This window comes from Gekko japonicus, unplaced genomic scaffold, assembly GCF_001447785.1.
Source record: "Gekko japonicus isolate JY-2015 unplaced genomic scaffold, Gekko_japonicus_V1.1 scaffold1109, whole genome shotgun sequence".
Classification (NCBI taxonomy): Eukaryota; Metazoa; Chordata; class Lepidosauria; order Squamata; family Gekkonidae; genus Gekko; species Gekko japonicus.
The window spans coordinates 288,646-310,346 of record NW_015169205.1 but is presented as its reverse complement, the minus strand read 5'-3'; the positions used below and the strand labels follow the sequence as shown (position 1 = coordinate 310,346).

General features: G+C 44.0%; 1 protein-coding gene across 1 annotated transcript in view; it reads left to right on the top strand.

The window, feature by feature from the left end:
• Nucleotides 1–21,701, top strand: part of MST1R (macrophage stimulating 1 receptor) — a 76,771-nt gene that overhangs the window by 1,408 nt on the left and 53,662 nt on the right. The window contains exon 2 of the mRNA XM_015416352.1: nucleotides 1,454–2,774. Coding sequence (XP_015271838.1) covers nucleotides 1,566–2,774 — 1,209 coding nt within the window. The 5' untranslated portion in view covers nucleotides 1,454–1,565. The remainder of the gene's footprint in view (nucleotides 1–1,453; nucleotides 2,775–21,701) is intronic.

The window sequence follows — 21,701 nt, the reverse complement described above, 5'->3', positions numbered from 1 at the left end:
GTAACTACGGGCCTGTATAGCACACTTCCATACATATGAGGCTCAGAACACTTTTTAGTCTTGCCACTTAATATGCAGCATGCAAAGTAGAGGAGAGTCAGGTTAAAATTGACTGTATATATGATTGTATACAAGTCTGCCTTTGAAATTATGAGTATGGAAAATGTAAACAGTGACTTAAACATCATTTGTAGAAATGGCTCAATTATTAACATAACTCACCTCCTTTTGTGGTATAAGAGTTAGGGGCTCTTTCCTTGGGGCTTTGATCCATGAGACAAACCCAGGCCCTCTCCTTAAGAAACTCGTGATTGACTCAGTTTGCGGAAGCAAAAGTATCAAATCAAAAGCAGTAGTCCTGGAATGGGCTGACTGGAGTAACAACACAACTGTGCATAGACATCGTTTCAAAGGGTAGCTGTGTCGGTCTGCAGTAGAACAAATAAATTAGAGTCCGGTATTACCTTAGAGACCAATGAGATTTTTAGGTATCCGATGAAGGGAGCTTTGATTCGCAAAAGCTTATGCCCTGAAAGTCTTGTCTGTCTCTTTAAGTGCTACTGAACTGGGATCTGTTGGTGCATAAGTATGTGATTATTTTGTGTATTTCAAGCACTATCTATTCACAATGTCATTTGCTCATATATTTCTATTGGCCATGTATTGTCTATCTCATTGGTGTGAGGAGATGGAGCTCAGGAGTGCTGCAGGGGTTAGAAGGAAAGCCATAGCATGGGGTGGTCTTTCCTCTACTGGCTGTAGTGGCTATAGAAACGCTATCTAGGAGAGGCCATGGAGAAGTATGCCATGATAAAACTTCTGCTTTAAAATGTGAGGCTGCTCACCTGGTAGTCTGCTTGATTTTGTTTCTTTTGAATTTTAGGTACATGCAGAACTGGATTACAAGGTACAGGAGTGTTGTGTAGCCCAAACCTGTATCTAGTCTAGATTGCTTCTGTTTTGTGTGTTATGTTTGTTGCTCCCAATAATACAGAACCAAAGCAGTTAACCCATTACTAAAACAAAATGCTGTCTTTCCTAAGTACAAATGAATACAAGAAATCTGCACATTTGGGGGGTTTGCTACAGCATAAACCACATGGTTTATGTCAACTGTGACTCCAGTACACAATCTATGATTTATTTAATTACTTTATTTAATTTTTTTCACCCCATCTTATCCTTCACTTCAGATAGTTTACATAATTAAAAACAGGATTAAAAACGCAATTACAACATAAATTACATTGCCATGCAGGCCGGATTGCTGTCTGCTGAAAGTCTTTAGAGATGAAATTAATATTTTATTACCTAGTAGAGCAGCTTTAAATATTACGCATGGTGATTTTAAGAATTGTTCTCCTGTCAAATGCTCAAGAACATTAAAATGCAAACTTTGGCCTTTTTATTGCTGAAACACTTTTCATTTGTGTCCTCTCTCCCTCTGTTTTAGCTGTAATGCAATGACCAGCCATTCTAGATGCACTGCATATTTATGCAGAACTGAAGAACTGAGGTAGCCCCTTCTGAAACCTGGACTCTGAGTTGTTCTTCCTTCCTCTAGTATGGGTACATCGTTTCTGCTTTGTCTTATGCTGGCATTGCTGCCTGTAAGAGCTCTTGGGAACACTTGGCACTGCCCACGTATTCCTTATAACTTGACCAGAGATTATACAGTGCAATATCACCTGCCTACATTCACTGCTGAGGGTGACATCCAGAACATAGTCACGTATGAGCCTGCTGGTGCAATCTTTGTTGCCATTCGGAACAAGATCTACATGCTGAACTCAAAGCTGGCAATTCTCTCTACCATAGCAACTGGTCCTTGGGGTAGTGGCCAGTGCAAGATCTGTACCAAGTGCCAACTGAAAGGGCCAATGGATTTTGAAGACACAGATAACAAAGTTTTGGTGATGGATCCATTTGAACCATGGCTTTACAGTTGTGGGTCTTCTCAGCATGGAGTCTGCTTCCTGCATGAGATTGAAATACAGGGCGACATTACTTTCATTAAAGAAACTAAATGCTTGTATTCATCCCAATTTAATAAGCCTTCTGAGTGTCCAGATTGTATTGCCAGTGCCTTGGGCACCAGAACTGTAGTTGTTGATAAAGGTGCGTCATACTTCTATGTTGCCTCTACCATCAGCAGGAGCATAGCTGAGACATACAGCCCCAAATCAGTGTCTATACGAAGACTGAAGAGTACCACAGAAGGATTCGACCATTCTTTCCATTACTTAACTGTCCTGCCTGAGTATCAAGACACATACCCCATTGACTATGTGTATTCCTTTAATGACCAGCACTTTGTGTATTTCCTGACAGTCCAAAGAGAAAACCCCAGCTCCAGATCGTACCACACCAGGATAGTGCGGCTAAACATTGAGGATAATGATTTGCAGAACTACCGTGAGCTGAACCTGGATTGCCGCTTCGAATACAAGCGGAGGCGGAAGAGGGGACTTTCAGTGAGCCCAAGGGATGTAGCTTTTAATGTCCTGCAGGCAGCTCACGCAACCAAGCCAGGCTCAAAGCTGGCCCAAGAGATCAGTGCCAGTGAAACAGATCTGGTTCTCTTTGGTGTGTTTGCTGAAAGCCATGTAGAGAGCATGATGCCACAGAAGAATTCTGCTGTTTGTGCTTTCCCCATGAGCATGATCAACCAGGCTATTGATGAGGGGATGAACAAATGCTGCAGTTCGAATATCCATGGCAAGATGCTACGAGGACTGACGTTTTACCAGGATACTGAGTACTGCCCACATAATGTGAGTTCCCAGCAAATATTGCCCATCTTATGTACATTTAGGAGCATGGTTGTGATTTCAGAGGCGTATCTTATAGCTGATAAAGGTAGTTTATTATTAATCATGTATTTTAGAGAATGTTTGACTGTACAAAGTGCTTACAGGCTTCTAGTCCTTTTCACAGCAAACCTTTGAGGTAGATTATTCCTTTTATAAAGGTGGAAAAGCCACAAGAGCATGGCAGGGATCTGATTTGAATCTCTGTTTCCCGGGTACAAGTACTGCACTAGCCAGTAGGCCACACTGATTAACTGAAGCGGTTTGGTTGTGCTTTGTAAAAAACTGCAGTTCAGCACTTTTTCAGCTTTGAGGACACTGCAGCACACTGAAGAACACAAAAATGGCAGGATCTTTTTCTGTCCCCTCACAACCCATAGGGACACTCACCTATGTCATGGCCTCATGTTGTATCTTTCCCTCCTCTGCAAAATAGCACAGCGATGGGGAAATGCAAAATGTCATGATATAGCTCAGACTTCCTATGTAGGGATGGGCACGAACCAGCTCACAAATGCAAGTTCATGATCAATTTTGGGCAGTTCAGCATTTCACCCTCAGCATTTGCAAAGCGATGTTTGCAAACTGAAGAGCTGCCATGAACTCCCACGAATTTTAAGGCAGTTTGTGATGGTCTGTGAAGAGCAGAAAGCAGCTCTGCGGTGGGGAGCTGAAAGCAGGGGTTTAAATGGCTCTGAGCCACTTAAACCCTTGCTTTCTGCTCCCCACTGCTTTTCACAGGAAAACCCCAGCGTCTTGCTCCCCACAAAAAATGGCAGGAGCAGAAAGGGGTCACAAACTGATACAAACCAGTTTGGTTTGCAAACCAACCTCTTGGTTTGTATCAGATCATGTTTCAGTTCATGGTTTGGCCATGAACTGAATGGATCTGCAGAAGTGCAGCTCATGCCCATCCCTATTCCTATGCACTATAGGGGAGAAGGGAAGAACGTAATGCCAGTTTTGCCACTGTATTGCATATAAAGAGGAATTCTGTCATTTTGTTTAGTTTAGGAAGTGCTAATCAAACCTTGTTTTATGTGTCAATATAGAAAATCTCTCCAAATGTCCAGGAGAGATTTTTCAACTTTAATAAGAATCCTTCTTGTTAGTTTTCCATAAAGCACTTACAGCAGCATGGAAATGGTATAGTAGTAGGGTTTTAGCAGGTAAGTCACCTTGCAGAAGACTGGGTTTTCTCATAATTCCAGTGTATTTAGAGTGCAATCCTAAATTGGCTTACCCTCTTCTGAGTCCACTCAGGTCAATTGGTATAACTCAGTTTAGGACTGTGCTGTCTGATTCAACTTAAATTTTCTGCCAGCTTTCCCAAACGTTTTTCTTCCTCACCTTGTGTCTTTGAAGCTTTCTATTCTAAAAAATCCACTATTATAAAAGCTGTGAAATTATATTGTTCTGTGACTGTCAACTTCATTACCATTCTGCAGCACCTGAGATTCTTTCATGGCTACCTGCTGAAAAAATGTGCCTCTGTTTCTTGGAAGGGGCCTGGCTTTTGTGTGCGCGCAAGAGTAATTATCTGATGCCCAGTCAATGCCTGATAGCATTATTATCACTTTCCTTTTGTATAGGAAGGTAAAACCGGGATGCTTAGCAAGACAGTGATTCATCTTGAGGGCAAACAGTTCATTGGCAAACTTGGTATTCAGTAGTAATGGCTGGAATCCAGGAGGTTCACACCCATTCTGACGTATAGGCAGCTTGGAAGTCCTCTTTTAAAATCACCTTTCTTCTGTTGGCCTACAAGGGTTGGGAGTGTGCTTATAGCCTGGTCTTTTTTGGACTGAACAGATGGGGAGAGAGAGATTTTTAAAAAGCTACATTGCCTTGAAGCTGATGTGTCTGTTGCCCCTGTGTGCTTCAGCTGATTTGCTTGGGTACCAACCAGAGGAGTGTTTTATTAATGGTGCATGATTAAGTTGCAGTGGCAGCTCTAAATTGTGTGAGAACTGCTTTAGGTTTTATTTTTGGAGCTGCGACTTTGCTGGTGGGAGTTGTTTTCTCATGGGAATTAGTGTATAAACCCAAAGCTCTGGGATCTCAACCAAGTTTACTTCTGTGATCTCCAGAATCTCAAAAATATACCTGCAGATTGTGAATGAGCTAGGGCTGAGATCCTGAACCATATAATATTTTACTTATGGGACCTGATTCTTCTCATGAGTAAAGAGAATAAGAAGTATCACCAGTACTGGTCCTAAGAAAAAGGTGGAACCTATATGAATTTGAGTTTCATTGTTAGAGACTGCCTTGTTTTCAGAAAAAAAAAACCCTCAGTAAAATAATGGCTGAAATAAATAAATGGACTTGTGTGATTCACATCTCCCACAAAACAGAGGAGGGAATTGGACTGTATAGCTCAAATAATACTGGAATTTAGTATTCCATATATTGACCTGCTATTTTTTGTTGACAGCAAGCCCAAAAGATTTGGCTATCATTACTTTTATTAATTAAAAACATACTGGAAAGTGAAATACTTAGCCAAGAGTTTGCAGATGTACAAAGTTCTAGGCTTTGATCTTTGAGAATGTGCTTAATATATGCAGCATATTATTATCTGAGCAACATTCATTATGTTCCTGCCCTGTTTGGACCCTAAGAGAGGTACAGTCACTAACAGTGTCTTTCCATTGTGTTCTACTTGGTACCACTGCAACAGATTTAAACCCTGAAGGAAAAGCACTTAGTTTCAAGTTCATTATTGTATGGTGAATCCCAGGACAGAGCCCCTTTTGGGCTCTGACGCTGAGCCCAGATTTTGTATTTCCCAAAATCTAGGACCAATGTGGTCATTACGGGTTATACCACAAATCAGAAATCTATGCAATGCAGATTAAAAAGCAGAAATGGGAGGTCTGAACTAGGGAGGAAAATAACCTGGGCATGGCAGAGAGAGATGATGCAGGAAATAAAGACAAAGTGGAAAGGACAAAAGGACTGTAAACACATTACAGGGGGGAGTGGGATGATGTCTGCGTGCTCTGCCCATACGTAAATTTAGCACAGGGCTGGCCAGACCTGCTTAACATAAGAGCCACATATTTTTGAGAGCTGCAAGATGTGAATATTACAGACACATTTTATTGGAAATTATGCAAATATGCTTTTTATTAACATTAAAGAGACTGCCAAAAATAAAAAACAAAAGGGGTAAAAACAGATACTGATAATGACATTTATTAATGATATTGATTTGTCCAATGATATTTATTTGTCCAATAATATTGATTTGTTTGCTAAAGAATGAAAGAGGTGGAGAGAGAGAGAGAAACAAAGAAAGCAAATAAATGGGGGAGGGAGGGAGAAAGAAAGGGAGACAGAGAAAGAAAGGTGGAAAGAAAGCAAATAGATGGGGAAGGAGGGAGGAATGTGGAAGAGAGAGAGAGAAAGACAGAGAGGAAAAAACAAAGAATAAATAAATGGGAGGGGAGAGAAGACAGAGAGGAAAAAACAAAGAATAAATAAATGGGGGGGAGGAAGGGAAAAAGAGAAAGGTGGAAAGAATGAAAGAGGTGGAAAGAAAGGAGAGAGAAAGAGAAACAGAAAGCAAATATATGGTGGGGAGGGGAAGGAAGGAAGAGAGAGAGAGAAACAAAGAAAGCAAATAGATGAGGGAGAGGGAGGGAGGAAGAGGGGGAGAGAAGGAAAGGTGAAAAGAAATAAAGTTAAATGTGTTCTCCAAACCCATGCCAGTCAGCTTGGCTTGGATAAGGGATTTAAGGAGACAAATGCCTTCTCCAAGACGGCAAGCAGGGCCACGGTACAGGGGCTTGGAGAATGCCTTTAACTTGAAATGTGCTCCAAGTCCCCCCACCTCTGCTGCTGTGCCAGCTTGGCTCGGAAAGAGACAAATGCCTTCTCTGAGCCAAGCCTGCCAGAGAGGCAGTGGGGCAGGGCTAGACGAATACATTTAACTTTAGATGGGGAGGGAGGAGAGAAAGAGAGAGAGAGAAAATGGTGGAAAGAAAGAAAGTGGAAAGAAAGCAAATTGATGAGGGAGGGAGGGAGAGGTGGAAAGAAAGCAACTTTAACTTTAAATGCATCCTTCAAGCCCCTGCCCCCAAGCTGGCTGGCTGGCTTGGAGAAGGGATTTAAATATTGTCTTAGTGTTGTTTTAATAGTTTTTAATTTATTATTATTACTATGTTGTTGTGATGCTGCAAGGCCTAAGTTTTGATTGTGATCCGCCCTGAGCCCATTCGTGGGGAGGGCGGAATATAAATGTGAAAATTAAATTAAAGAGACAAATGCCTTCTCCAAGCTGACTGGCAGGGAGGGGGCTTTGAGAATGCATTTAAAGTTGCTTTCTTTCTCTGCTTCTCCCCCCCCCCCACCTCAAGCCTATCCAGGGAGGGGAACACTGGCTGGGGAAGGGAAGACCAATCGGGAAGGCCTGCCTTCCCTTTGCTTTCCCAGCCGTTCTGCCGGGAGCCGCACAACATGTGTGTGAAAGAGCCACATGCGGCTCCCATGCTGCGGTTTGGCCACCCCTGATTTAGCATAATCTCTCAAAGAGCCTGTGCATATTCATGGTCAGGAAACTGCACAATGCAGTATCTCTGCACATACAGAGCCTTTGCATATCAAACTGTATGTGCAGAAGCTCGTTCAGATGTTATGCTGAACACACATAGGGGATATGCCAGTGGACATGATCCAGTCCATTCTTTAAGTGCATTCAATGTTCAGTGCTCCCACTGTTGCCAAATGTAACTTCTGAATAGGGCTAAAAATTAAAGTAACTGGGAGATTATATATAAAAAGAAAGGGGTAAGAGAAAGTGGTGTACTTATTGGCATTGTGTAGTCCTGGAAAGAGTTATACCCTTCTAAGCCCATTGAAGTCCATAGGCTTAGAAGGGTGTAACTGCTTAGGAATAGCAATGTAAAGCTATTTTTCTGAATGAGCAAATACAGGAATGTGATATAAAGAGCTATCTCTCAGTGTTAAACAGAGAACTATATTTCCTTTCCCCCCCTTTTTCATACCTTGCTTAATAACGAGAATCAAGGTAGCTTCAGCAGATAAACAGCAAATGTGCCTCCACGGTCAGCTTCATCGATTAAAGTTAAAGATTCTGTTGACTAATCTTCTGATTAAACTGCGTGCATACTTAGGGGGAGAAAGTGAAGGAGTTCATTGCTCCTGTTCAAAAGCAGTACTTGGGGGGGGGGACCTTGAAAAGTGCTTGGGTCATAATAGCATGCGATAGGAATAGGATGAGAAGCATATTTGAGTAAAATCTGGGCCGGCTGAGACCTGATTGCTGGGCACACACACCCTCCTCCCTATCTGCTTAGGCATACACAAGCAAAACAAACTGTGTTGGCAGGATGAATGGATGACATGGTTTATTTGGTTTTGTGATTTCAGCCTGTGGATTATGCAATAAAATTTAGTCACTCCCTCTTCCTGCTCCCTCTGCATCCTTACGTGGGTGTTGGCTGAAAGACAAGTTCCGTCATTGAGAAGGACAGGGAATGGGTGAAGCTACAGTCTCCAAGTCTTGTTCACAGACACCTACTGCAATGACCCTATACGCAGTATATGTCACAAAGATACATTTTTAGAGCACAATGGCTGTTTCTAATGTGCAATATACAGTTCATGTGTATTCCTTTCAGGTTGCACTTCTGTTGTAGAAATGCCACATATGCCCAGTAACCTAGCCACAGTGTTTTGTTCCTGGGCAATATTCAGTTCTTCCCCCAGGAGAGTTTTATTTGCTATTAGGACTGCTGTAGAGTGCCTGTCAATGATTGTCACATGTACTTTTCAGCAGCTGCATGGTTAATCTTCTCCATGGTTCAAAGGGTAGTGGAAACAGCTTTATGCTTCTTATAAGACTGATGCTCACTGAACCTATTATGCACAGAGTCAGAGAAAAGAATCCTTGGATACAGGAATTTGAGTAACAAGCTCTGTTTCCCCTGATAGTCCCAGAATGTCTATATAACTGAGTATTGGCACTGTGTTTTCATGGCAAATGAGTGGTCCTTCTTGGTTTTGCCAGAAAACACAGTGCCATACAAATAGGGGGACCAGTGTTGCACCCCTCTAAGCCCATTGACTTCCAGGGACTTAGAAAGGTACAACTCTGCACAGGGTGGCACTGACAGTGCTGTAGGGCTCTTTGTAAAGGATAGGAACTTATTTCAGGATGCTGTATTGAACCACTCACTGTGTGGTTCTACAACCTACAGAGGCTGGACTTCTGTATTGACAAGGGTAGTCTAGGCTATGATACCAGCCTTGGTCTTTTTAGAAGGTGAAATGAATAATTCTGGCAGAACTTTACATCCTAGCTAAAGCAGTAGCAGGAATTTACTTAAAGGCTTAGTGGTTAGGAACTATAATATCAACACCTACCAAATACAAAGGACACACCACTGTGGAAGTCCTTCCAGGATTAGTAAATGTATTCTCTGGACTCATTACCTTGAAATCCTTTCTAACATTTAAACAAACTCACCTGGGAGTCCTGTGTGCCTGACACATTTTGACCAGATGAAAGACATCAGATTTTGTACTCCCTGCGTCTATGTTATGATTTCCTACCTTATGCATGTTCATATGTTAATATGATTTCCATCCTTAGAGATAAAAGTGCTCAGATGTGAGACTGCTTGGCTTTGCTGGAGGAACAGTATGCATTATCCTCGAAGGGGCTCGGAGGGGGTAAAATCATGTTTCTCCTTCCTAACAACCTATGAGGTTGGTTAGACTGAGAGGTTTGAATGCCAGTTGAAGTGTTAGCACCAAACAGAAGCTCTAGCCTGTTTGTGATGTTTCTGAGAAGCTGTTTATTTATGTAGTGACATCAGTGAGTGTGATGCTTTATGTGTGTGTGATGCTGAGAGCCAGTTTGGTGTAGTGGTTAAGTGCACGGACTCTAATCTGGGAGAACCAGGTTTGATTCCCCACTCCTCCAGTCACAGCTGCTGGATGACTTTGGGCAAGCCATAGTTCTGTCAGAGCTGTCCTTGAAAAAAGAGCAGTTTCTCTCAGAGCTCTCTCAGCCCCACCTACCTCACAGGGTGTCTGTTGTGGGGAGGGGAAGGGAAAGGAGTTTGTAAGCTGCTCTGAGACTCTGAGTGAAGGGCGGGGTATAAATCCAATCTCTTCTTCTTCTTCTTTTTTATAAAGTACTAGTCGCAAAGCTTGTTGTAAAAGGAATACAATGAGCGCTAGCAAGATCAATACAATGTACCAGCTTACCAACTTGGTATCATAACATTGCGCAACATCAGAGCAAGAAGGAGCACACAGACACTGGCTGGATTAACACAGGTCTCAGCAACACAGCCACAATTCAAGAGAAAGGTTACTATCTGTATTATTGCCTTGTCAGGCAACAAAGGCCAACTCCAGGGGCAGTCAGGGTGTGGGTGTGGGGTGGGGGAGGTTACCACCTTTAATGTTTTCTCCTTGCAGGGGCTCAATGTAAAAGAGATGGCATTTAAAGAACTACAGGAGAAAAGTGGAAATGTTAACAAAGGCTTTAGCTGTCTTGTATTTTCAACAGAATTACAGCTATTTACTCTGCTAATGCAAGATGATAGGCATGTACTAAGGCTTGTAAATTGTTTTTTCTTGTATTCTGGGGTTTGGGGAAGGATCTCAGTGGGGTATAATGCAACAGAGTCTACCTTTACAAAGCTACCGTTGTCTCCAGGGGAACTGATCCGTGCAGTCCGGAGATCGTTTGCATTTCCAGGAGCTCTCTAGGGTCCACCTGGGGGTTGGCAACCGTAGAGACCACTCGAGCTGTCGTATTGAGTGCTGGTCCAAAGGGAACACACCCCTCACTTGGAAGACATTCCAAGGGGGCTACAAGCTAGCGCCTGGCAGCCCCCTCTTGGGCTGTTTTTTCTCCTCCAGCCAGCCAGCCAGCCAGCGAGCGAGCCAATCTGGGAGCTGGCCAGTGGCCCATCCTCTCAGGAGGGAGGAGCCGGTCAAGGGGCAGCCGGGTGCCTGCAGGGAGGTGGTGGCAGTGGGCACGTCTTTGTGTGTTGTGTGTGTGCGCATGTGGCGGCGCAGAGGATGGAGATGGTGGCGGAGGCGCACGGGACGGCGCTTCTGCAGCCATGGCTGCCTTGTGGGCGAGTGGTGGCTGCTGGATGTGACGCTGGTGGCGGGCAGGAGTTCAGGGCCCAGCAGGCTGTGGTGGCGGCGGCGGCGGCAGCCTCGGGCTACTTCTGCGCCCTGTTCGGGTGGTGGCGGCAGGAGGCGTGGACGGAGCGGGTGTGGCTGCACGGTGTGGAGGCAGAGTGCCTGGCACTGCTGCTCGACTTCGGGTACACGAGCCACATGGCGTGGCTGGGGCCGGAGCTGAGTGAGCGCCTCCTGTGCGCTGCCGACCTGCTCCAGTTCCCGGCTGTCAAGAAGGCGTGCGGCGGCTGGCTGGCAGCACACCTGGAGCTGGCCATGGAACTGGGAATGCAAGACTTCAGCGAGACCTTTGCCTGAGTCCTGGCGGAGCGTCCATCCCCTTCGGCGGCTCCCTCCAGAATGAGGACGAGACACTGGCTGCCAGCTGTGTGGGCGGGACTCAGGCCACGCAGCCACCCAATGCACCCAGGGGATTGGCAGAAGTTCTGAGAGGCAGTTCAGGCAGCCAACTGATTTTGGAGTGTATCAAATCTTGCCACCCCAAATTACGGTTATTATATTGGAGAGATGAGCAGACTGGAACCTGCCTCAGGAGTGTACAGTTAGAGGCAACAAACGGTGGGAATGGAGGCGAAGGGGGGGGGGTTAGTGGGAAGAATATGCATTGGCATGTGCCAGTGTAGGTGATCATTATTATAAACCTCTTCAAGATTGTTTTACAGTAATTTTTATTTTCTAAAATGTTACTAGTTCTCTATGTTGTTATTTCCCCCACGTTGTGGGAAACTTGAAGCTAGAACTTTAGCAGCTACTTTGGGTCAGGATAGAGGTGGCCAAACAAAATGTTCCTTTTTCATGTGTAATACTTGGCTGGAGTCTGTAATAACTACTTGAGTCCTTTTTTAAAAAAATATTATTTTTCTACTCTCAAGGTTCCCATTTAAAATCATAGCTGGGACTAAAACCAGCCCCAGTTTATTTGTGAGGACTTCTGGCCTTTTATTGGTGGATGACTTGTAAAGAGAGGTGGTGGGGAAGGGGAATCACAGCTGATATTCAAAGAACTAAATTTAATTATTTTCAGGTTTGGTCAAATTTGCTGTGGTGGCCTCAAATGGAGCCATGGGTTTTAAGTGCATAAGTCGAACATTGCACAGCAGTAATTCCATTTTTATCAAAAAGTTTGTATTTGAGCCAATACTGGGTGCGATTGCAATCCGTCCAGAAGGTGGGATGCAAGAGAATTCCTTGATATTCTCATGGCCGTAGTCAGAGTGAGAACTTGGAGGCCTGAAAGGGAGCCAGCAGGATTCTTAGGGTGCTTGGGTATCTCAGGAGCAAGAAATCTATGAGATCTTTTTCTGTATGGGCCAAAATAGTTAAATGTTTTGAGGGGCACCCTAGGTTTATATTCACTCTGCTAAATACCCTAGCCTATCCCAGAGCGGCAGCAAAATCCTTAAGATTGACAGGGGAGGACATGTGTGACTGCACCAGAGTCTCTATATACTTCATATTTTTTCCCCACAGAAATCCTCAGTTCAGAATTATATATACGTAGGAGTGTTTGGGGGAGGAGTTATAAGTAAAGAATGTTCATGTACAGTAAAAAAAAAAGTGTAGACTTGGCAGAATCGGGGAGCTGTTAGCTCTTGCTTAGCCTTCTACTAATGTCTAGGAAATAAAAAGAGCAAGGAAGTCTAGATTGCTCTACCCCTGCCCAATGCATGACTCAAGCACAGTCAGTCCTCTGCTTTGTACTGATTAACAAACTTGTTTGCTTTGCTCTCTAAGTCAATATAGCAATCATATAAGTGGCCACAGTGTTCATTTCTTTTCATATTTTATGTGTGATATTCATGGTCCATTTTCTCACAGGGATGGGAGCTTTGTACAGTTTCTTATTCTATATATCAGTATCAGGGTTGCCAACCTCCAGGCCTGGAGATCTCCAGGAGTTACCCACTGATCTCCAGATGACACAGATGAGTTCACCTGGAGAAAATGGCCTCTTTGGAGAGTAGACTCTATGACATTGTACACTACTGAGGCCCTTCTCCAGGCTCCACCCCTAAATATCCAGGAATTTCCCAAGCTGGAGTTGACAACCCTAGTATATATATATTCTGTTTCGTGGCTTTAAGGTGTACTTTTTTGTTTGTTTGTTTGCTGTCAAGTCATAGATGACTTATGATGACTCTGTATGGTTTTCAGGGCAAGAGATGTTCGGAGATGGTTTGCCATTGCCTGCCTCCACATCATGATCCTGGTATTTCTTGGAGGTGACGGAGGTCTCCTATCCAAATACTAGCCAGGGCTGACCCTGTGTAGTTTCTGATATCTGACAAGATCAGGCTATCTAGGTCAGGGCAAGGTGTACATGCAACACCCAAATTGCACGTGACCCAAAACTGAACTTTTTCACGGGCTTTATCTGACTGCTTCAGTTTCCTAGTGCATTCTATTTGTACGGTCTCATTCCACACATCTTATTTTATAATAATTTTGCTCTTTTTTGTGATGGTAAACCTTAGTGAGGCAGATTAACTTTGAAAGTTTGCAGCAATAGCAACATTATTTTACAAGTAGGAATAAAGAAAGTATTTAATAAGTGTCTATAGCAGGGGTGTGCAATAAATGAGACCTTGTCGGGCTGGGCCATGTGTGTCATAAAATAGAATGTCAGGTAGCAGAGATATAAATTTTATAAAGGATCAATGTTCCCTCTAAGCTGCAGAACCTTGTGAGCAAAAATGCTACTTTGTGAGCTACTGGCATTAAAGTTGTGAGCAGACGGTTTGACTACGGCATAAATTAGTTTGCTCTGGAGCCGTTCTTCCTGAGCTAAGACAAAAATCTATGAGCTGGAGGCTAAAAACCTGTGAGCTAGCTCACACTAACTCAGCTTAGAGAGAACACTGTAAAGGATACAAACACAATTAAAGATTTTTAAAACTTGAGAAGAAGAGATTGGATTTATACCCCGTCCTTCACTACCCAAAGGTGTCTCAGAGCGGCTTACAAACTCCTTTCCCTTCCCCTCCCCACAACAGACACCCTGTGAGGTAGGTGGGGCTGAGAGAGCTCTGACAGAAACTGCTCTTTTTCAAGTACAGCTCTTATCAGAACTACGGCTTGCCCAAGGTCATCCAGCCAGGTGCAAGTGGAGGAGTGGGGAATCAAACCCAGTTCTCCCAGATTAGAGTCTGCACACTTAACCACTACACCAAACTGGCTCTCAGTTTAATAAAACATGCTTAAAACAAACTGGCTCTCAGTTTAATAAAAACATGCTTAAAACATTAGCACTCTAGCAGTATTTTGTTCACATAACAGTCTATGATAACTAACATCTCTTACTCTGAATTATTGCTTCAAAATGTCTGTGCTGTAGCAATCTTGAGTGTGCTGTTCAGGTGTGTATCTGTAAGCTGCAAACCTACTTTTGATTTATTGACATTCATTACGGAAATCTCATGGTCAGTGCTCTGAGCCTAGGATTCAGAGGAAACTATCAAATGGCTGGGCATTGCAAGCTTTTGTACATAAACTGTTTTGTGTGCTGGTCAAGAACATGTGAAGGCACCATGACATAGAGTGAGGGCTATGTGTTTGTCTACAAAACTGTAGTCTTCCCAGAAAAATAACTGTAACTTTTTTTAGGCAGTGCAAGAAAAGAGAGATAGCCATGTATAGCATCAGCCTGGGAAATAGAAGTTCAAAATCCCCAGTCTACAAAGGAAATTTGCTGGGTGAACTTGGTCTGGACACACACTCTCAGCCCAGTCCACTTCACTGGCTTGTTATTTCCTCATCTAAATAGTTCATATTGCTTTCCTACTGAGAAAGGCTGGATCATGAGGGCATGAATACACTAATAAAGGGGAGGCAAACCCAGTTGCACCCAGGAGAGCCACAGCATAATAAGCTCAACAAAATACACACACACACTGTAGCAAGGCACACAAAAGCTCATACCTTGAATAAAACTGCATTGGTCTTAAAGGTGCTTTGTATTTCTCCTGTGCGATTGAGGCAGCTGAGCAAAGGGGAGGAAGAGAAGGAGCCTCAGCCAATGGAAGGGAAGAAAGGTTGCCTTTGTCTCCTGTGCGATTGGCCAGAAAGCAATCTCTGGCTCATTCCATCCCTGGATGGAGGAGAGGGAGGAGCCTCAACCAATGCAGAGAACAGAGGCTTGCCTATCTATCTCTCCTATGCGATTTAGAGAGTCTGACAAAGCAAGCTGTGATGCAGCAGTAGCAGAACTGGAGAAGGAAGCAGGAGAGAGCCATTGCTCAGGGGCTGGATAGGAGCCCTGTGGGGAGGGACCTGGCCCGCAGGCAACATGTTTGACACCCTTGGTCTATAGTTTAATGCCTTTCTTCACTACTGGGAATGAAGTAAAAAGAATTCATGAGTGTCTCAGCAGAAGTCAGTTCACTAGTCTGTGCTCCAGTTTCTCATGAGCAATGGTAAGCTTTAATATCTGTGCCCTACTGTCCTCTTAAGTGTGACGTGATTTGATGTGTGCTCTGGCATCTTTGAATGCTCGGCTCATCCATGCTATGGCAAATTGTCCATTTCTCAGGACATTGCTACAGGTTCTACTTCTGTGCTTGTTGGGACATGCCTGATATTTCTTCACCCATCCCTTCCCCAGCCAGTCTTGCCAAACAGCTGACCACAAAGCATCGATGCAGGATCAGACTGACTGAATCAGACTGTTTTGACATGGTAATGGAAATTACTCTTCACAGCCTTCTTTTCAGAAGGAAGGAAGGAAGCACTTGGTGAGAGGTGCACTCTCCTTTTACATTCCTCCAGTCACCTTCCTCTTGTTCAAACTTTCCATTACTGCACTTCCTTATCTTGAGGTGGCAACCATGGCTGGTTGACTAATTTGGCAGCTCCATGACCCAGTGACCCAGTGCAGTCTTCCAGCTGGGTGTGTCAAAGCACTTTGTAACTGCAGCTTGACCCCATAGCTACAGTTGCCTTGTGGCTGTTGTGAGTCAGTGTCTGGTCCATTGGATTCACATGGTCTTCTTCAATAAATTATGCAAGCTTGGATGAACCTTGATCTTGTATGAATTTGCATCTTCTGGTGCTTTCCTGATTAAACTGCATGTGGGAACAGTTTGTTTCTGTAAGGGCTGCATCCACATGGAGGTTTTTCTCTGCTTTGGCTTCCCCCATCCTCCGTACATTCTTTCTCAAACCTGGTTTTCTTTCTGAAAGTACTACATTCGTAAGCTGCCTGGATAGGAAGGTAGAACAAGAATTGTGTCCAGTGGCACCTTTAAGCTCAACAAAGTTACATAAGAACATAAGAACATAAGAGATGCCAATGTTGGATCAAGCCAAAGGCCCATCCAGTCCAACACTCTGTATCACACAATGGCCAGAAATACCAGGTGCCATCAGGAGGTCCACCAGTGGGGCCAGGACATTAGAAGCCCTCCCACTGTTGACCCCCCCCAAGCACCAAGATGACAGAGCATCACTTGCCCCAGAGTCCCTATCTATACCTTGTGGCTAATAGCCACTGATGGACCTCTGCTCCATATGCTTATCTAATTCCCTTTTGAAGCCATCCATGCTTGTAGCCGCCACCACTTCCTGTGGCAGTGAATTCCAAGTGTTAATCACTCTTTGGGTGAAGAAGTACTTCCTTTTATCCGTTCTAACCCGACCGCTCAGCAATTGCATGGAGTGCCCACGAGTTCTTGTATTGTGAGAAAGGGAGAAAAGTACCTTTTTCTCTTGAATAAAACTCTGTTGGTCTTAAAGGTACCACTGGACCCAAATTTTGTTCATCTGCTTCAGAGCAACACCGCTACCCACCTGGATAGAAAGGTGTGCGTTTAAGGAGGTCTCACTCCTGTCTGTGCCACTTTCCTTGCTTCAGCTTCCACAACCATGCTACCAGAGAGCTTTGTTTAGGCTTTTGCATTGTTGCCCAATAAAAAGTAAGTCTGTTGAGCAAAAAAAAGTTGGGGGAGGGTGAATTTTGTTTATGTGACATAAAAGAGGGAACTGAGGGGAGAGAGGAGAAGGGGCCGCAGCAGAAGGTTGCCAGGTCCTCCCGGTTTCCGGCAGGGGACAGGGGGAGGGTGGCCAGGTTTAGGTTGTGAATCTCCTGGAGATTTGTGTGTGAAGCTTGGGGATGACAGGGACCTCAGAGGGATGCAACGCCATATGGTCCCACCCTCCAAAGCATCCATTTTCTCCAGGGGAACTGATCTCTGTAGTCTGAAGATAAGTTGTAATTCTGGGAGATCCCCAGGCCCCACCTGGAGTCTGGCATCCCTCAGAGACAGTCATGGAATGGAGGAAGCAGGAGAGTAAGGTTGTAAAGGTTAGAGGCAGAGGTCAACCAAGGGTATTTGGGGAAATAAGAAAACTCTACTAATGAGTTCTTATACAGTAGTTCACAAGAGCTCTTAAGTGGTAGTTTGAAGTATGGCTCAATCTTTTCAGTGTAGCTATTTAAGTATCAATGTTTAATGGTTATGATGTATTTAAATTTATTGTTGTAAACAACTTTGAGTCTGCTGTGTGGAGAAAGACAGGATTACATATGTTAAGTGAATAAATTAACTCAAAAAACTCATATATGTTGCATAATGGTGAAGAGAGATATTTTGTCAAAGGCTCTCATGGCCGGAGTTCATTAGTTGTTGTAGAATTTCTGGTCTGTATGGCCATGTTCTTGGCATTGTAGTACTTGATGTTTTGCCAGCCGCTGTGACTGGAATCTTCAGAGGTATAACACAGAAAGATGGAATACTCTCTGTGTCAATGTGAGAAGAAAAATAGTAGGCAGGTAATTTATATCTACTCAGGAAAACAGCCTGGGAAACTCCTGCAAGATAACGACTCAGCCCTACCCCACCTTCCCGAGTAGAAGAATCCCACTCATATTTCTCTAAACACTGCTTTGTTATGTTAACTAAGGTAGAATTGGTAGGAGTGCAGTAAAACTTGGAAGTGAGAATAGGATGGCAGAGGAGGGCCATGTGTGGGAAAAAGAGGGCCCACAGAGGTGAAGGTTGTTGGAGACAGAAACCCTTTATAGATGTCTATATGCCAGTGATAGAAGCCTCCAAGTAAAGAAGGGGAAGCGGGAGTGCTCGATGTTAAATGGCAATTTAGATACAGTAGATGTTTCAGAAACATGGTGGAAAATGGAGAAAATCAATGGGATACAGTCATCCCTGGGTATAAGCTCTATAGGCAGGACAGGGAGGTGTTGTGTTGTATATCAAAGAGGACACAGAGTCAAATACATTAGAAAATATTAGGGGAATGAACTCCTCAACAAAAGTGGTACTGGTGGAGATACTGGGCCCTAAGAATTACTTAAGTGTAGAGATGTACTATCACCCACCTGATCAAACCCTTGTGGCAAATCTTTAGATAGAGAAGGAAATAAAGAAGGTGGCTGAAGCAGATAATGTTGCTGTACTGGCTGACCTGAACTACTCTCTCATTGACTTGGTGAATATGTACTTGAGTCATGCTATAGAAATGAGCTTCCTAGACATTGTAAATGACTATGCATGGAACAAGTGGTCACGGTCCCAAGCAGAGCGGCAGAGATCTTGGACTTTGTTTTCAACGGGGGCTGGAAAACTGGTGCAAGGTGTAGAGGTTGTTCACCAGTTGGGAATAGTGACACAATGCAGTTAAGTTCAGCATGCATTCCAATGAAAAGTTACCCCTAACAACCAAAACAGTAACATTTGATTTCAAGTTAGAAGGAAGCTGAAAGAGAGTCAGGTTCCTACAGGATGCTTGGAAGCTATTTAATACTTCACTTTTGTTGTTGTTGTTGTTCAGTCGCACAGTCGAGTCCGACTCTTTGCGACCCCATGGCCCAGATAGAATGCAGGGAAGGTACTGCTGAGTCTAAGGGGATGCCTACCAGTGTTCCCTCTAAGCTGAGTTAGTGTGAGCTAGCTCACAGTTTTTTAGCCTCCGGCTCACACATTTTTGTCTCAGCTCAGGAAGGATGGCTCCAGAGCAAGCTAATTTATGCAGTAGCCACATCACCCGCTCACAACTTTAATGCCAGCAGCTCACAAAGTAGGATTTTTGCTCACTCCACAGCTTAGAGGGAACCTTGATGCCTACATAGTTAACAACACATGCAGGAAGCCATAAAAGTGAAATGACTGCCCTAGTGAACCGAAGTATAAGTTAATAATTAGACATGCAAAAAGGAATCCGAGTCATGGATTGCTAGAAGCATCAAGGTAAACAATAAACATTTATTTAAATTTATCCAGAGCAGGAAATCTGGGGAAATTAAAAACCAGTAAGTTGCCAGGTCCTGATGATATATAAGAAAGGGTTCTTATGGAACTCAAATGTCAGATTATTGATCTACTAACCAGTATATGTAACTTGTCTCTAAAATCAGCCATTCTATCAGAACAGTAGCAATTGTTACACTGGTTTTTTTAAAAAAAGAGGAGTTCTGAGGGAAACTGGGCAATTATAGGCCGGTTAGCCTAGTGTCTGTCCCAGACAAATTAGTAGAAACTGTAATTGAAGACGAAATCATTAGGTTCAAGGTTTTGGTTCTGTATTTTGTTTCTATTTATTGACCTGTTTTTAACTGGTTTTAATGTTGTTTTAAACTAAAGAACTTTATTACTCTGTTATAAGCCTTCCTGAGCCCTACCTGTAGAGAAGAGTAGCCTAGCAAATGTAATTTACTAAATAAATAAATAAAAATAAAGGAACATTCTGCTGAGGGGAAATCAGCATGGCTTCTGCAAAGGGAAGTGCCGCGTCACCAACCTTTTGCTGTTCTTTAAGAAAGTGAACAAACATGTAAATAACAGTGAACCGATACATATTATATACTTGGTATGGCAGCCCAAGAGGACTGGAGCCAACTGGAGGGGATGAGGGGCCAGATCTTGACAGTGAGACAAACTGGACATGACCTGAAGCTGGTGCAGGTAGGCATCCTGGAAAAAGGATGTGGCCACAGATGCCCACTGCTGGGCACAGCTGGCTGGCTGATTCCTGGCACAGCTGTGCAAGGGGAAGGAGTATCGTTAGGGCCAAGGGCAAATTGGGACCAACAGTCAGAGGGACAGAAGGCCAGGGTGGAAGGGTGAGGCTACTTACTGGGCCAGGTTGTTAAGGCAGTGGTACAATGAAGCTGGGAGGCAGCCAGGGACTTAGCCAGAGAGGGGAGCATGTGTGAAATGGGGATGCAAACCTTGGAGTACTGTGAACTACCTGGGGCACAGAGGGGATGCTGTCTAACTTGGCAAACTCAATAAAGTTGAGAGCAGATGTTGAAGACTATGCCTCTTTATTTCCATGGAGCCTTGGCCCCAGCTCTGTCTAACACAGGCATCTTCATTTCCGATTCCATGCCTCTCTGCCCCACCCCAGAAGCCCAGGACTTTTGGCAAGGTACCTCACCAAAGACTCCTGAGTAATCTTAGTAGTCATGGGATAAGAGGACAGGACCTCTTTTGCATTAAAAATTGAATAAAGAACAGGAATCAGAGAGTTGGCGTAAATGGACAGGATTTGGGGGGGGGTTGGACTCTTTTGGCCAGCTCACTCTTGCAGATGTTGATAAGATCCTGACAGCTGTATAGCCAGCTATCTGCTCCTTGGATCCTTGCCCCTTGTGGCTGGTAAAATCATGGTAAGTAGCCTTTTGAGACAAGATTATTAATTTGTCTCTCTCACAGGGCTGTTTCCCCAGCTCCCTTAAGGAGGCGATTATTAGATCTTTGCTAAAGAAATCCTCTTATAAAAAGGAGCTGGCCAATTACAGCCCAGTGTCTAATCTACCTTTTTGGGGTAGGTAACTGAGACCGATTTCCCACAAGCAGCTGTGCTGCCCTCGCTCTTCGCTTCCCCCGATTATATTCGTCAATATAATACGCAGCAAGTAGTGGGAAATTGACAAATCCAATTGGAGGAAAGGAAAGAGCGAGAACAGCGCAGTTGCTTGTGAGAAATCGGTCTGAGTGAACAGGTTTTCCTGGATTGAGACCCTTCTTATTCCTCCAGGGATGCTCTTGAAGGGTTGCTATTGGGGAGGAGAGGTCTTCCCCATGAGACCTGAATTGTGGGGTCCTACAGGGTTTGATCCTCTCTCCAATGTTATTTAACATATATATGCATCCTCTTGCCAAGATTGTCAAGAGGTTTGGAGTTGGGTGACATCAGTATGCTGATGACACTCAGCTCTTCCTTCTGCTGGATAAGCAGCTGGCAGCAGGGCTTTCAGCACTATCCGAGTGCCAGGATGTGGTAGTCCAGTTGTTAAGGGGGAGGTGGCTGAAGTTGAATTCATCGAAGATGGGGGTCATGTGGCTGGGAACTGAGATGCTAGCTGGAGGGTCACTCCCAAGACTCGATGGTGACCAGTTGACCACTGTAGACTCTGTAAAGAGCCTCAGGGTGTGGTTGGATTCTTTGCTATCATTGGATAAACAAGTGTCCATGGTAGCATGGTTGGGGGTTTTTCACCTACACCAGGCCTACCAGCTGGCTCCTTATTTGCCTATGTGAGACCTTGCCATATTGACCCATGCAATGTTCACCTCCAGATTAGACTACTGCAATTCGCTCTATGTAGAGCTACCCTTGAAAAAGCTTTGAAAACTGCTGGTGGTCCAGAATGCAGCTACCAAGTTGCTGACTGGAACATCATGGTCAACTCATATTACTCCAATTCTGTGGCAGCTGTACTAACTACCAATTAGACTTCAG